The sequence below is a fragment of the Canis lupus genome, chromosome 38 (assembly GCF_011100685.1).
Source record: "Canis lupus familiaris isolate Mischka breed German Shepherd chromosome 38, alternate assembly UU_Cfam_GSD_1.0, whole genome shotgun sequence".
Lineage (NCBI taxonomy): Eukaryota > Metazoa > Chordata > Mammalia > Carnivora > Canidae > Canis > Canis lupus.
Genome location: NC_049259.1, coordinates 7349018 through 7366913, shown reverse-complemented (window position 1 = coordinate 7366913; position 17896 = coordinate 7349018). Strand labels below are relative to the sequence as shown.

General features: G+C 32.9%; 1 protein-coding gene across 1 annotated transcript; it reads left to right on the top strand.

The window, feature by feature from the left end:
- Window positions 1–2721: 2721 nt before the first annotated feature.
- Window positions 2722–17413, top strand: RGS18 (regulator of G protein signaling 18). The gene is made up of 5 exons (XM_038586116.1): window positions 2722–3118; window positions 3602–3703; window positions 4968–5029; window positions 14211–14377; window positions 15888–17413. The coding sequence occupies exons 1-5, from the start codon at window positions 3000–3002 to the stop codon at window positions 16143–16145; spliced, it is 708 nt and encodes a 235-aa protein (XP_038442044.1). The 5' UTR covers window positions 2722–2999; the 3' UTR covers window positions 16146–17413.
- Window positions 17414–17896: the final 483 nt, after the last annotated feature.

Sequence of the window (17896 nt, the reverse complement as noted above, 5' to 3'; positions counted from 1 at the left end):
CACGGAGATGAAATTTTCAGAACTTCAATATAGTTTTTCTCAACATCTTCAAGAATAATACATAAAAAACATAATGAAGATAATCAAATTATTAAAAAATAAAATCTCTAGAACTGAAATAAAAACATTACTGGATAAGCTTAACAACAAATTAGGCACTGTGGCAAAAAATAAAAAAAGAAATAATAAAAAGTGAATATTCCTGTGAAGGTATAGCAATGAAAAATGTCTGAGAATCAAAGAGAAAAGAGGCAAAAATTTGAATATTTCCCAAGTGATTCGTGGCGTTGCATCAAGGGGTCAAATATATCTGTAATTTGAGTCTCTGAGAATGAGAGAAATGGCAAAAAAAAATGGAGAGCTAACACCAGAAGTTTCCAACTTTGGCAAAAACTATAAACCCACAAATCCAGAAAGTTCAACAAATCCCAAGTAGAACGGACACCTCTTCTATCTTAACCAAATCTTTAAAAATCAGAGATAAAGGAGAAATCTGAAAAGCAGTCACACTCTTATATTCGAATGTAAGACTATTAAACAAACTGTCAGTGACTTAACAAGAATAATGGAGGCCAGAAGACAACAATGTAATATCTTAAAAATATGCTAAAAAAAAAAGCAACTGTCAACCTAAAATTCTATCCTGTGAAAACATCCTTCTAACTTAAAAGCAAAAAAAAAAGAGAGAGAGAGAGAGGAGAAAGAGAGAGATTTTCAGGATAGCAAGAGCTGAGCAAATTTATTTTCAGCAGACCTTCACTACAGAAAATGTTGAAGGTTGTCAGACTAAAGGACAATGTACCAGATGGACTTGTGCACTTTTGTACAAGACATGAAAAGAACTGGAAATGAAGAGAACTGGAAATGATAAAATATAGGTAGATATGAAAGACAATTTGTTCCCACTTAAAATACATATTTAAGAAAAAATTGTGCACAAGAGTGATTATTAGCTGGTCACCCTGCTGCAGCCACCTTTTTTCTTCCTCTCCTGTTGGCATACACAAAGAATAAATCCACATATCTTCTAATTCTTTTTCATGCCTTTATACAGGCCTTTAATGCAGTTTCCATATTTTTTGTCCATATTTTCACAGTTTCTCTCACCATAGTTCTATCAGCTTGCTGGTAGCACATCTTGTCCACAATTTCAACCAATCTTATGAAAAGCATCAGTAAGTTTCTGTCTCTCCTCTGGATATGGTACTTCAGATATAGTCTTTTTACAGTCAATCTTCATCCAAGGTGAATTTAAAAATAAGTTCAAAGTAAAAGCTATAGAATCAGGAGGGAGTGTGTATAAATACACACTAAATATTCTTTAATTTCAGTTCTGCAAATGTTTTGAGCTCCTAGGCGGTAGCCCTGACAACTATTTTCTTGAAATTAATAACTTGAACAGACTAAAAATAAAACAGGTCTCTTTTACATTTGTTAACTTGTTTTTTAATATCTACAATTTTAGAGGAATTAAACTAGTCAGTCCTGGAGATCAAAAGCTCTTCAAAAGATTAAATCACATGCTCCTGGTTTTCAAAGCCTCTAATAATTCCAGATCTTCTCTTCCACTGACTTCCTGAGACTTGGCAAGAATAAATCACTTAGTATCTATCATTCTTAGTTTCCTTTTCTACAAAATGTGAGTTATGGACTGTATCAGTATTTCTTAGATATTTGGTTGTCATGAAACAGTAAAAGAAGTGGAGGCTGAATCAACTTCAAGTTGCCATTTCATTTTTAATAAGGACATAAAATAAACATACAAACTGCCGTCTCTAGTTAATATCTTTCATCAAAAACAACATTTTAACAATTAAAAAAGAGAAAGTCAAATTCAAAATAAGGAATTCCTTCATATTAACATACATAGAGTTTAAGAAAAAAATTTACAGGGAACATGGGTAGCTCAGTTGGTTGGGTATCTGACTCTTGATTTTGTCTCAGGTCATGATCTCAGGGTCCTGGGATTGAGCTCCATGATAGGTCTGCACTGAGCGGGGAGTCTGAAGATTTTCTCTCTCCATCTCTGTTTGCCCCTCTCCCTGCTGGCATGCTCTCTCTCTCACTCTCAAATAAATAAATCTTTTTGTTTAATTTATATATTGTCTTTTTCCCCATTTTCACCATGGACTGATAGAAATTTCCTAAATATCTAAAATCATTCCATGAACCTGTGTCTAAAAATTATTGAATGAAATGCTTTCTATAGTCTCTTTCAAATATAAAACCCCGTGATCTATATTCTTATTTTGATACAAGATGTTAAGCAAATGTAATTTACATTATATAGCAGTATGTCAATTAAATGTAATTTACTTAATTCATTGTCATTAAAATAAATTTAAAAAAATTAAGAACAGGGACGCCTGGGTGGCTCAGTGGTTGAGCCTTTGGCCCAGGGTGTGATCCTGGAGACCCGGGATTGAGTCCCACATCGGGCTCCCTGCATGGAGCCTGCTTCTCCTCTCTCTGCCTGTGTCTCTGCCTTTCTCTCGGTGTGACTCATGAATAAATAAATAAAAATCTTAAAAAAATAAAAATAAAAAAATAAAAAGTTAAGAACAAGGAAAATTATCTCCTAATGTTCAATGTGGTACTTCACCACAACATATTTTACTATACACAATACATATTTAAAAACTTTTTAAAAAGTTCCTGTGGGAAATGACAGTGTCATTTGGGTCTATTAAAGCACCATTCTGGTTGCACAAACTAGAAAGAGAAGTTGCACTGTGGTAATACTAGTCTTTATCTTAGAGACCAACAGTCATTTTGCAAATTTGTAGTATCATTTCCCTAAACAACTCAGGACCAAATTGTACTTCAGTTCCTCAGTTCTACTTTTTTGTGGAGACAGAAACACAGCTCTTGGTTCTATTTGTTTTTCTTTTAGGCACTGCTAACAGAGTTATGATAACTTATTGTACCATGAATAATTATGAAATAGTATTGACAGGTGAAGGATGTAATAAATTAGACATCTCTTCATTTTAGAGAAGATGGAAACATCATTGGTTTTCTTTTCTCAATTAAATATGTGCGAATCAAAAGAAAAAACTTTTTTCAAGTTAATACATGGTTCAGGAAAAGAAGAAACAAGCAAAGAAGCCAAAATCAGGTAAAATCATGATCAGCTTTATACTTTTAAAAACATGATTGATGTTGAATATTTATTAGCACTTGTTTTTAAAATATCTGATTGAAAATATACTGAATATACTGTTACGACTGGGGAAAAAAAAAGTCTCTTAATTAGGAGTAAACACCTGTTAAATCTAAAGTGCTTTTATTTTAGAAAAAAGTACAATAATTTTAACACAGAGAAGAACTAGTGACAATCTTAATTGAAATATAATCTCAAATACTTTACAATCACTCAGGGAAAAAACAAAATATATTTCCATATGCTATCCTAATTCTTCCACAGACTGAATAAAATTCACCAGGAAAACCATTGAGTCATTGAGTGTGTGTGGGAAGTAGATGGTGGGTGAGAAGGGATGTTCAGGTAATTACCAATCCCAAATTTGTTTGACAGTCAGAAGGAAAGATTTTAATTGTCATCCAACTTGTCCTGAAGCTAATGCCTTTTTTGTTACAGAGCTAAGGAAAAAAGAAATAGGCTAAGTCTTCTCGTGCAGAAACCTGAGTTTCATGAAGAAACCCACTTCAGTAGATCTGGGCACTTGGCCAGAGAAACAAGGTGAATAACTTTTAATTATTTGAAGGAAGATTTTTGCTGATTCTATCATTAAAGGTTTAAGAAAGAGGAAATTAGGGATTTCCATTTTATTGGAAATTATACAGTAATATAAGGAAGGTTAGAGATCTCATTTCAAAAAAGTAAGAATATTCCATAAAATTAAACCACTTTAATAGCTTGAATTAAATAACCTTATAAAAATTTAAAGATGCTCTTTTAAAATTATATACCTGCCAATTTTAAATGATATATTTTACTTCTTATAAACTGATGAAATACTCATTAAATTAAGAGTTTTCACCGTGTAATATTGTCATAGAGGAGACCTAGTCATCTCTTTCCTTAGTGGTTTGGAAAAAGTGCCTTTAGGAATAAAGGCAAAAAAGCATGAGAAGGAAAGTTTTGTCATTTTTAGCCATTTCTTTAATTCAAACAGAAAATTAAGTGGCCTTATATACTAGGATAATAAAAATTCTTCCAAATGAAAAATGACCAATAAAAGATCAAAGACAAATATAAACAACTTTGTAAATTATAACTATAAAATATTTGTTGTATTACAACTTTTTAAATATATATTTTATCCCTTTAGAGCTTCATTAGCCAAACTTCCTGTATCTGTTTAAAAAAAATTGCTGCATTACGTGGTGAGAGCTTAAAGGAAATTGCAGTTTAAAATATTTGACTACAAGATATTATCAGTTAGGTTCTTCTATTTGCTGAAATAAACTGGATATGCAGAGATAAATAGTTTTCTCAAGAAAAAAAAAGATAATTGATTTCTTTTTCTTTGTTCTTAACATAACACATGATTAATTTTCTTTTTTTAAGATATTACTTATTTATTCACAAGAGACACAGGAAAAAGGCAGAGACACAGGCAGAGGGAGAAGCAGGCTCCCTGCTGGGATCTGATGCAGGACTCTATACCAGGACCTGGGATCATGATCTGAGCCAAAGGCAGATGCTCAACCACTGAGCTACCCAGGTGTCCCCATATGATTAGTTTCAAATAAAGTAATTCATACACTCATGAGAAAATACTTAATGTTATTTTAACATATTGTTTGAGAGGAAAAAATCAATAAAAATGTTGACCAATATTTTTGAAGTTTTCAATATAAATACAACTTTCATTACATAATAATAATAAAAAAAAAACCCTATGGCTGAGAAGAGCAGTGTTACAGCATATGTTCGTTCGAGCAGATCCATAAACAGAATTTCTGCATACTCCTTTATAAACATTTTGTTTCTTGAACAGAGTCTCCCCTGAAGAAGCAGTGATATGGGGTGAATCATTTGATAAACTGCTTTCTCATAAAGGTTAGTGGTCTTTTTCCCAAATGCTTTATGTCTTAATAGAAAATTATGCAAAGTATGCATGTAACTCTACAAAGCAGGCTGTCATAAAAATGTAGTCTGATTAGTAATTTACAGCAATCCAAGTTTCTGATCAAAAGAAATAACTAAATTATAGAATAGTCAACAAATGGCAAATATTTTTTAAATATTTTGATTTTATTTTATTTATTTATTTTTTTAAAGATTTATTTATTTATTCATGATAGACATAGAGAGAGAGAAAGAGGCAGAGACACAGGAGGAGGGAGAAGCAGGCTCCATGCACCGGGAGCCTGACGTGGGATTCGATCCCGGGTCTCCAGGATCGCGCCCTGGGCCAAAGGCAGGCGCCAAACCGCTGCGCCACCCAGGGATCCCCAATATTTTGATTTTACTAAAAAATAATAATTGTGGTTGAAATAATATTATCTCTTTGTGCTGTGATTAATAGTTTCAAATGTTTTAATTTATTGATTTTTGAATGAAATCCTTGGTTTTTAAGTACCCGATTATCCGTGTTATTTTTATTGTTAAGTGATCTAAAATCTAAAGTAGTACTTTTTTAAGTTATTTATTTATTCATGAGAGAGAGAGAGAGGCATAGACACAGGCAGAGGGAGAAGCAGGCTCCATGCAGGGAGCCCGATGTGGGAAACCATCTGGGGACTCCAGGGTCACACCCGGTTTGGAAGGCGGCGCTAAACCGCTGAGCCACAGGAACTGCCCTAAAGTAGTTCTTTTATTCGAAATTCAGGAAACCCTCTTGAAAATACTTTTTCTCAAATTTTGTAAATATTTCACCCTTCATATCAATTATCTATTTTTAAAGCAGAATTTCATTGAAGAGTTGAGAATCAGATGGGTATTTAAGATGAAGCTCTGTAGATGAAGTAGAACATGAGGACAAATATTGACTTCTTGTTTGTTCAAACTATGATAAAGCATGAGTCAGAGGACAGGTTGTCTAGATTATTACTCTTTTTATTATTTTTTTTAATTTGACAGTTTATTGTAAGGAAACAGATATCTTTTCATATGTGGATGCTCAAACCCAGCACATCACCTGATAAATATTAACTGCTCAAATAATATAACCAAATTTGTTGCTAGGAAAAAGGTAGCCCAGGTTCCTTTGAGGGCTGAATTCTGGTTTTCCTCTGCTACATAATCTTAGCTAAGCTTCCTAATACCTCTGACTTTTAGCTTCTTCAACTGTAAATGGAGATAACAATGTCTTTAGCTCCAATAGGAATGGATTTCTCTCAGGATTAAATGAGATGAATAAGAAACCAATAACTAACACTACACAAATGTAAATTAGTACTTCTATTAAGAAAAATAATAATTATCAACAATAAATTTAAGAATCTTTTTCTATTTTTCAGTTTATTCCCAACTGGGTAAAATTACTTAAAAGATGAAATTTCAATTTAAAGAAACATATAAGTTGTACTTATTTGTTGAACTTAGTAAATTGGTACCTAATCTATTCATCATACTCTCATGACCCATACAGAGAGAAGAAATATTCAGTGAGGATAATTAGACCTACAGAAAATTTTCCCTTGGCATTCTGTAATCATTCCGTTTTACAAGTAGTCAAAACTGGGTGGAAAAAATTAAATCTGCTGCTCTCTCTTTTTTCTCTGCTGGTGGAAATATTAAAGAGCTATAAAATAGCAGCAGTTTGAATCAAGAGGGTTCAACATGATAACAAAAGTCAGCACTGACCCACTTGGACATTATTATCATTGCTCTTGATCAAAGTGCTAATTAAATTATATCGAATTCACAAAAAATTATGTTACCAGTATTCTTTTAATCAATCCCCCTCAAAATCCAATTATTTTTAATTGCAAAGCTTATTATAATATTAAATTATAAAGCTTAAAATAATCAGCTAAAAAAGTCTTTTGTTTGCAGTGGTTGAATTCAGCTCATTTCCACTGTCTTGACTCCAGGCAAACAAAAAAAAAAAGAAGAAGAAGGAAAGATCTTATACTCATTAGTATACACACACACACACATACACACACACCCCAAGAAAGACCTTATTCTATCAAATTTTACAGAATTCCCCTTTGGTTAAATGAGTAAGTTTCTCAAATTCTGTATGTCATGTCTATATAAAGGAGATAGAGATTGTATTAAATTATTCAGATGGGAAGTGCAATGAGAAATCAAACAAAATATAAAATCAAAATAAAATAGAAATTTGAGTATTTAGTTTGACAAAAATGGCTGATATTAAAAGCAGTGTATGCTGATTATTAGCATCTTTAGAAATAGAGCCACAGAATAGATGGTTCTTACTCTAGATATTAGGGGATTAAACAAAATTCACTAGCTGGACAAGAAGAGAGACCATCCAAGTGAAGAGCCAACATAGGCATGGGGCAGTAATCAGTGCAACTTATTTAGGGAGTTAAAAAGAAAGTAATTCTTTGTTGAGAAACAATTTGAAAAAGGAAGAGTGTCTTGGGATGACAGACAATAGATGAGATTAAAACGGAAAGAGCATGGGTTTGTTATATTTCACAGAACCAACAGAATCCATGGAGTGTTTTGATAATCCTACTATTTTATCCAAATCTCAATATTCAAACATAGTTTTAACTCTTTTAAAAATTAAAAAGAACAGAAGATAAAATCGAAGAAAATCTAACCAAAGTATGGGCTTTAGTTAATACAGTGTATAAATATTTGTTTATCAAGTATAACATATATACCTTACCAATGTAAGATGTTAATAATAGGAGGAAACTGGTTGTAGGATGTAAGAAAACTGCACTATCTTCATAACTTTTCAATAAATCTAGACCTACTCAGAAATAAAATGTTCCTCATTTGTTTCTTTACAGATATTAGGATACATTTTTTTCATCATCACCATTTGACAAATTTGTCTGAAATTGTAAATGAACCATAAAAATCTATAATTTAACCACATATATAGAAATCAATAATTTCTAATGCTATATTTAATAGAAACAAAAATTATGAATAAATAAAAAATCAATATCAGATTATATCTGTGTTTCATAATCATCAATTTCAACTAATTTTAGTTATTAGTCTTATTGATTGACTTTATCAATATAAAATTAGTCAATTCCAATAAAATTATATTTATATGCATATTACACTTAAGCATATATGTGTTTTTGTATACATGCATGATAATGTTGCTGAACAATATATGTTTGAAAATAATTAGCTAGTTATAAAAATGCTATATAACTTGCAATGTATTGTGTAGCCTTTTAGAAATTATTAAAAGAGATTAAATAGATGAGTGCAAGATTTCAACAGGCGGAAGGAAAAATATTCCTGAGCCAATAAAGAGGCAGGAGAATGACAAGGGAAATAAGAGATTTTGGTGTAACTTGGAAAAGCAAGCATTTCACTTTCACTAGGGTGGAGTAGGGAATGAACACATTGGGAAATCAAGTTACGGACAAATTTTGAAAGAGATTGTTAGAAAACTCTGATGGACAGAAAAATAGAATTCTATACATGCAATGTCGACTCCCTGCAAGATTGTCACAAATATAAAAGCTAACCTCAAGGTAAGGGCTATTTTGGAAAGAAAACAAATGACCTTGGTGACTGACTGTGCATGTATTATAAAGTGAGATGATGAAGAGATAAGAGATGAAGGAAAAGAATGAGCCACAGATCTCTAGATTTTATTCCATATTAGCAAGGGGATGACAGCCTTTTATAGTTGAGCGAAACAAGATTTGTGAGAAATAACAGGTCAGACTTTGAACTTATTTAGTTGCTTGTAAACTTTATCAGAAGTTTTGCAGGGATTTTGTAGGCACACACCTAGAATATGGAAGAGTAATTGATTATGAATAAAGATTTTCTAACCATCGCATCTTCAATTAATAATTGATGTGATGTGAAAGGGGCTGTTATTTCCTGCAGAGTCTCTATCGATAAGAAAATCTTCCAACTACTACATAACTGTGTATTTTCCTGTGTATCCTTTTTTTCCAGTCATTGCAAATAATTCCAATATTTTTGACATTTTCATTAATGAATATTTACCTGGACTTTTTTGTAACCTGTATTGTGGTTCTACTAAACTTAATCCTGAGAATAATTCATAATAGTTGAGAGAAGTAGAATATGTAAGTCATTGCACCCGCTTGCTTTAAAAATATAAACTGATTATACTGTGGAAAATACTAGTGCCTTTGAGTAAAGGCTGCAAGGAAATGAGCACTTAACTTTTGGGGAAGGAAATGAGTACTTCTCCTTACACTTTTTACCTTGTGGCTTTTCAACTTGCCCTTCCCAATTTTCAGTTACTGATTTTCTGCAAAATAAGGGATTCCAGTGTTCTACAAGTTAAATTTCTGAATTGAGCTAACCCATAACAAATAGTTTCTTAATCTGTCTCAGAATAAAAGTAAGTAAAATCCAGTCTAAATTTTAAATGGATCACATAAATAAATCATTATTACAAAAGTAACTACAACATTCTGTGTCAGGTCAAGAACTATGAAGCTAAACATTAAAGGGAAAACATGCAACCTAGTAATACTGTACTTGGGTTTCCAACTTGAGAGTTTCTTGACTTTTTGTTTCATTTGGTTTCTTGGCATCAGAAAAATTTTCCAACAGATGCCAGAGTTTCAATTTAGAAACATGCAATCACAAGCGTTTCATATTTGTATGACACATTGAGCCAGCTTCTTCCAGTGTGAATTCTAAACCCAGGTTCCATCAAGCACTTTTGGCAGCTGCAATCACCACTGCTGCCTTCTAAAGAACTGTCTGGTAAGTGACTCCTTCTGTGTACGAAATGGTTCCATTGTGACCTGACTTAATATAGCCGCCCAAAGTGGGTAAAAGAAACAGGAAGTAACTAATGTGCTGTGATAATCTTGCACAACATTGCATATTACTTTTTAAAAAGTAATTTACTTAAACTTTTAAATAAATGAACTATTCTCATTTATTATTAATTCATTTCTTTAAAAAAAAAGATTTTATTTATTTATCCATGAGAAACAGAGAGAGAGAGAGTCAAAGACACAGGCAAAGGGAGAGGCAGGCTCCATGCAGGGAGCCCAACTCAGGACTTGATCCCGGGATTCCAGGATCACACCCTGGGCCAAAGACAGGCACTAAACCACTGAGCCACCCAAGGATCCCCATTAATTCATTTCTTGAATCAGTATTTAGTCTTCTTTATTATATTCATATTATGCAAACAAGATCCATTTTCTTTGATTAACCCATTATAAGCACTTTCAGCACATAGTACTCTCCCTAATATTGGTGCTATGGTTTCATTCCGAAGGTTTGTATCAAACTCAAGACTAATTATGGTAAAAAAGGCCTTTTGCATGATATTCCAGAGCACAATGGCTGGGACATAGTTTACAGTCATGTTTTGTGAACTAATAAAGGGCTATATATTAAAAAACATTTATGTTATTTTTTTTTGAGAGACTTCTATTTGAATTCCATGCAAGTTGATTTTCCTCTGCTCCTCCAAACAAAAGAAATAACCACCAAAATGTCCTTACTTAGCTTTTAGTATATAAATGCCTCTCTTGCCCATCCATTAACCTTCATATTCCTCAGAAGTAAAGACTTTGCTCTTTGATGGCAGTTTATAACTTTGAACAAAATATATCTGGGTTCAACATTATGCATTGTATTTTACCAGCTATAAATTTAGGGCAGCTTCACTCTTGGAACCTCAACTTCTTCATCTGTAAAAATGGGTTACTCAATAGGGTTGACATGAAAATTAAATGGAACTGTGCCTATATAAGGCAATGTGCCAAGACCTTAGCAAACACTCAAAACTTCTATTATAATGAATACTATTGCATTTTCAGTATAATACAATCCTCATATTCATACTAGGTGTTTCATAAACAAAAGATAGGTGAAGAAAGTTATTTTTAATATGTAACAATTTCAGTTGTCTGGCATATGGGTGATTTCTTTTAGATGCTTAGTGCAAAAACACTTTATTATAATTGAGATCTATTAATAGGAAAAATAATGATCATATTCTCCCCAAATTATGAAATTTATTAATTCAATTTAAGAATAATTTGGCATTTAAAAACTGATCGATCATACTTATACATGACATATGGATAGAATAAGTTGAAATCAGAAAAGTTTTTTCCTTCTCTCTGGTCAATGTAACTTTATTCACAGACTCCATAATACTTATACTTAATTTCCTCTTTCCAAACTAGGTTTAACCTAGAACAGACTATTATCTCATTGCAAGATTGCAGGCATTTTATTTTGACTTTGAAACATATACATTTTTCAGGTATTTGGGGAAAATCTTCTGTGTATCAAAATGCTTCAAAGAATCATTTCCCATTTAAATTTCCCTTCTGGGGAAGCTGGGCTGGCTCAGCAGTTTAGCGCTGCCTTCAGCCCAGGGCACGATCCTGGAGACTCAGGATCCAGTCCCATGTCAGGCTCCCTGCATGGAGCCTGCTTCTCTCTCTGCCTCTCTCTCTGTGTGTCTCTGATGAATAAATAAATAAAATCTTAAAAAAAAAAAAAAAGTTGTGTTTAATCAGGAATTATCTTATTAGCATCTAATGACTGCAGACAAGTTCTGGCTTGTCAGTTTTAAATAGAGCTTCTCAAATTTTTGTAAGCTTGACCTTTGTCTGTCTTCCTAGTTTCTTCATAAACGTTTAACCATTAACACCTGGTACTCAGGGTTAATTTATGAGGAAAAAAAATCCCCCCTTATTCTAGTGAAAATGCTAATGGAAAAAAAAAAAGAAAATGCTAATGGAAGAAGCAGTTGAATAGAGCTGCATGATTCTTTTGTCATGGTAGTGGAAGTCATCACATATGCAATACTTTGGAAATGTCTATAGGTTGTCATGTCATTTTCTGTTCCTGTATCTCTAATATATTTTTAAAAATTGTTTACAACATTAAAAATGGTGCTTCATGGCAAAGAGGACAAATTGTATATATTAGGAGAAATAAATGGTGAAATGTAAAGCATACTTTGAGGATTTGTATTAGTTTCTCATTGCTGCTATAACAAATTACCATAACTTTAGTGACTTAACACAAATCTACAACCTTACAGTTCTGTAGGTCAGAAGTACAGTATAGGTCCTATTGGGGGAAAAAAATCAAGGTTATTGTCCCTTCTGAAGGGTCTAGGGGAGAATTCCTTCCCTGTCCATTCAGATTTTTAGTAAAACTCAGTTCTTTGCAGTTTTGGAATGAGGTTTCCATTGTCTCTCTGAATCTAAACTCCTGACCATTTGCACCTTCTAGAAGCCACCTGCATTTTTTGGCTCATGACCATCTTCTTCCATCCTCAAAGTCAGTAACAGTCCTCGTGTTGTATCTCTCGAACCACTCCTCTGTCTTACTCCTCCACATTTCAGGAGTCATACACTTAGACTGGATTAGATTATTCACCTAGATAATTCAGGCTACTTTCCCCATTTCATGGTCCCTAACCATACTCACATCTGCAAAGCTCCTTTTCCCATGTAAGGTAACATATTCACAGGTGCAGTTCAAATCTGAATTGTTCAAGGGTCAACTCTAGTAAAATATCACAAATAAGATAATGATATACCACCATTTATTTAACTATTTACCCATTAAAAACATAAAGAAGTGTTTTGTTTTAATTTTATTTTACTTAGACATTTAACTTTTGTTTGTCTTAACATCTCTGTATTGCTCCTTCTATTCAAAATGATAGCCTTGCTGTATAGAGTATTCTTGGTTGCAGGTTTTTTCTTTTAGCACTTTGAGATATCATGCCACTTTATCCTGGTCTGTAAAATCTCTGCTGAAAAATCAGCCAATAGACTAATGGGGTTTCCCTTGTATTGTAACTGTTTTCTTTTCTTTGGCTGCTTTTAAGATTCTCTCTTTATCTCCACTTTTTGCCATTTTAATGACTTTGTGTCTTGGTGTGGACCTCCTTGGGTTGATTTTATTGGAGGCTCTCTGTGCCTCCTGGATCTGGATTTCTGTTTCCTTCCTCAGATTTGGAAAATTCCCAGCTATTATTTCTTCAAATAAATATTCTGCCCCTCTTTCTTTCTCTTTTTCTTCTGGGATTCATATAATGAAAAAGTTATTACACTTGGTAGTGTTGCTGAGTTCCCTATTTTTCTCATTTGTCCTGTTCTTTAGAGACATATGCCTCTGTCTCTTCATTTTATCTAACTCTCTGTGCCTGTTTCTATGTTAGAAAAGTCAGCTACATTTGCTCTTGAAAGTAGTGGCCTTATGAAGAAGTCCTATGGTGCCTTGTAATGAAATCTCCCCTGTTCACCAGAACCTGATTTCAGGTGTCTCCTATGTGTGTTATGTGTTTTACTGTTGTGGCTGAGCTTGGGGTGCTTGGCACGGGGGTCTGTTTTTGCTACTTTCTGTGTGCGTGCAGTATCCCTTCCTCCTGCAGAGAGTCTCATGGGTCCATTTGGCTCCCAACTGTGTCTCTGCCCTTCCTACCCTTTTCAACATGGCCTCTTCTCTATATTTAGGTGTGGAGTCTTTTCTGCCAGGCCTCAGATCATTCTCTGGGTTACTTACACTGATACAGGTGTTATCCAGTTGTAGATAATAGGTGGAATAGTTTCCTGGCTCTGTAGAATAACCCCCACACCCCTGAGAAAGACATTGAGGGACCTGAAAGATACCCAAAACAAAGTCCTGAGCAGGGATTTGTCCCTCTTACCCAGTTCTACATATGATACTGGCCTCATTTCAACAAGAATGACACTTACCTTTCATAATTGTGAAGATTAAAGCTAATTTATATGAGATCTCTCATGTATATTATGCAGATATGTATTACTTCACTATATTAGAGGGAAGACATAGCTATTCTGTTAATATCAGCAGTTATACTTTAATATCAAGTACTACTTTACAGAAGAGGAGGTGAGTGAGGGGATGGATAGGTGATGGATATTAAGGAAGGCACTTGTTGTGATGAGCACTGGCTGTCGTATTTAAGTGATGAATCACTAAATTCTATACCAGAAACAAATATTACACTGCATGTTAACTAACTTGAATTTAAATAAATATTTGGTCGAAAAAAATATCAAGTAGTATAATTCCTCAGCATTAATATTGTATAGTTAAGATATATAATTTCTTTTCTTGGTAGATGGACTGGAGACCTTTACCAGATTTCTTAAAACTGAATTCAGCGAGGAAAACATTGAATTTTGGATAGCCTGTGAAGAATTCAAGAGAAGCAAAGACCCTCAACAAATTATCCCTAAAGCAAAAGCAATATATGAGAAATTTATACAGACCGATGCTCCACAAGAGGTATAGTAAAGATGATTATAAAAATTTAAAACTCCATGAAAAATTTTTAAGAGAGTCTGCCTTTATTAAATTGGTATCTTCATACATTCTACAAGAAAGGTCAAGATTTTATTGAAGCAAAAATGAGTATTTATGTAAATTCCTACATACAAACAGAATGCATTTAAGGCTTTGCCATGGAAGCAAAATTATAATTGAAGTCATTCCTTGGGGTTATTTTTATTCTACACTAAGAATGAATACAATTACTTGCAACATTTAGATTCATTCACTTATCCATATTAATCATCTAAGCATAAGCAATGTGCCATCAAAACTAATGATTTCTATATGTGAGGAAGGCAAGACAAATTGAAAAGTTTGTATAATGTACCATTATGTGTGAGCACATCTACCTATGCAAAGTTTTGATTATCCCAAAATAATTATTCTCTTTGATAATTTGATTCTCTTTGACTAAAAAAAATTTTATAATTGATAGATGAGGGAAATCTAATTTAACAAGGTTCAAGTGAAAAAAACAGTTGTGATTTTCTTTGATTGCAAGCTCAATGTGAGATAACTTTGTGACACAAATACTAAAACTATAAAACTAGCAAATATTACCTGATTACCCTCAAAAATAATTTAAATAGAGTTTCTGTATCTTTATTATGCATTCAATAAATAGTGTTTCTTCACTGGAGTGGTAGAACTGGTAGTCTATCACTATTAAAATTTATGTTTCACTATAAATTAGTATTGTCCATAAAGTAGCATTGTCTATGTGGATATCATTTCACATGGAATGATGACTGTTTTTTCTTGTTTCAATATGATTCAATCTGTTCTGTGTTTCAATACATTATTCTGTTTTTCCCATGGCCACTTTTATACACAGATTTTATTTATAAACAGCTAGTTGTATGGTGTTATTCATGAGGGAAAAAGAAGGAATCCTAACTGAAAACTTACCTCTATCAGAATCAGATATAGCAGTAATGCTTTGATAAAAAGCATTAAAGAATTTTTTATCTTTAAAAGACATCCATTTTCAGCACATACTTGATGGTAAGAAAGCATCATAATAAAATGAAAAGAGCATGGAAATAAAACAAAAGCCCCACACTGAAATCCCAAATATGCCCCAAACTCACTGTTTACCCTCATTCAAAATAATTTAATTTCTATGAAGTTTTAAGTTTCCACTTTGAAAATGATTTAACCTAAAGGTCTGTATGATATTTACAATGTTTCATTATTCTAAATTAGCAGAGAGTGAAAAGGGCCAGGATTATAAAAAGAGAAGAGCTAGATGAAATGCCAGCCCAGAATAAACCATTGGATCCCAAGATTTATGACCAAAAAACAAAAAACAAAACAAACAAACAAAAAAAAAACAACAACAAACACACAAGCATCTAGATGCATTATGCCCATTCCAGCACTGGATCAATCCCGCACTGTTTTTCAAAAGTGTTTACTTAAGTAGATTGACCATAATCATACTTTTTTATTATTATCATTCCAGGTTAACCTTGATTTTCATACCAAAGAAGTCATTACTAAAAGCATCACCCAACCTACCTTACATAGTTTTGATGCTGCACAAAGCAGAGTGTATCAGCTTATGGAACAAGACAGTTACACACGTTTTCTGAAATCTGACATCTATTTAGACTTGATAGAAGGAAGACCTCAGAGACCAACAAATCTTAGAAGACGATCACGCTCATTTACCTGTACTGAGTTTCAGGATGTAAAGTCAGATGTTGCCATTTGGTTGTAAAGAAAATTAATTTTGCTCATTTTGATGGCCAATTTGTAGTCTGCTTTTAAGATATAACATGCTTACTTTTAACAAATAGGTACATCTTTAAAATAAAATGCATCATGTCAAAGGATTTTAAAAGTGTAAATGAAAACTTAACATTTTAACAACACCTACTATATCTGTCAGTGTATTCTGTAAAGCCTTCCATTTGACTTAATTCCATTCATAATCAGAAAAACCTATTACATAATAGAAAGGAAGTAAAAGAGTAATAACAATGTTTTATAGAATGATTCATAAGACTCTCAAGTTGAATAGAAGTTAAGCCAATAGTTAGACCAAATACCTAGTTTGGATATTTTTTTCTAGATGTAAACAAATTAATGCTCAGATATCCATATATTCAGAATACATTTTTCATAATGATGAAGATTCTTTTTTTCTCAGTTATAGAGAAGTGGTCCTGTTCTTATAATAGGAGAGGGCAGTCATCTGTTCTGCGGTTACAACCCTGGGTTTGAGAATAAACAATGTATCACTTCTAGTGATAAGCCAGAAACAGAAACCCTGGGGAACAGATTCACTTATATAGAATTTCCAAGTTAAACATAATCCACATCGAAAACTGATAATAGGATCCATGTTTGGGCTCATTTTTAAGTAAATATGAACATGCTACTGTAAGTGGAACACATTTCCTCTTTTTTATTTTTATTTATTTTATTTTATTTTTTTTGTGGAACACATTTCTAACAGTCACAGAACCATGACCAGATTCTACCTAACTCCAGACTGGGGCTAGGAACATCTAACCTGCTAACAGAAATTACTACTAAAGTACTAAAGTAGTGGGCAGTCAGTGGTTTGAATGAGGCCCAGGGAAGATTTATCCCAGCTGTATTTAGGTTTCATTTTTGGACTTTCAGGAGTGGGATAGAAATTAGAAATGAGAGGAGGTAAAGAAGCAAGGAGTCCAAACCCTGGAGACTCATGTATCTGCTACATTGTCTCCTATAAAGAAAGTGTTCCCCCATTGAGCATGTTCTTGTTCCAAGTCTCATTGAATCATTTCATACTGTATTATTCAAATAAGATTATGCTCATAAGTTATACATATGTCTCTACTTTAGGGAAATATTTAATTTTAGATGTGTGTTGCATGTAAATGTCTATATCTAAAGATGTCATACATTTGGCTTTGGCAAATGTTGTTTTAGTTGAAATGTAAAATATAAAAACTGAGAATCACCTATAGTAATAAATATTTTTAATTTCTTCATTCATATAGTTAATGTTTATTTGACCACTAAGTGCTCTTCCTGACTGATTATCCTTTCTGTCATCAAACTACACATAGACATATTTTCTTATTTTAGAATGATACCGGGATAGAAAGTACTCATTATTTTTTCACTGATATTAATGCTAATTCAATTCTTTATACTATTATAAATATGAAGACAAGGTGTCATGCATTTCAAAAATCCACTAAGAGATGATTTTTAATTTTTCTTTGGCTGATTTGTAGTTTTCTGTGGAAGTGTCTTTTCAGAATCTGATTGCTTCATGCACAGTTAAGACATGATATACAAGCTTTCTGATCTCATTAGAAAAATCATGGACTGATTTTAACAGCATTATTCAGGACCACAAATACATATTATGTTGCTTTCTCATTTGTAATACTTTTCAGATGTGTCCAATATCTTGTTTAAAGTATTCAATGAGACCTTTCAAAAACACACCAGGACTTTCTGATGAAGTTA

What these genes read in the sequence shown, in the direction of transcription:
- RGS18 (XM_038586116.1), top strand. Translation starts at nt 3,000, where the DNA reads ATGGAAACATCATTGGTTTTCTTTTCTCAATTAAATATGTGCGAATCA. An exon ending in AGCAAAGAAGCCAAAATCAG is followed by an intron (nt 3,119 to 3,601) that starts GTAAAATCATGA and finishes TTTTTGTTACAG; the next exon opens with AGCTAAGGAAAAAAGAAATA. An exon ending in CACTTGGCCAGAGAAACAAG is followed by an intron (nt 3,704 to 4,967) that starts GTGAATAACTTT and finishes TTTCTTGAACAG; the next exon opens with AGTCTCCCCTGAAGAAGCAG.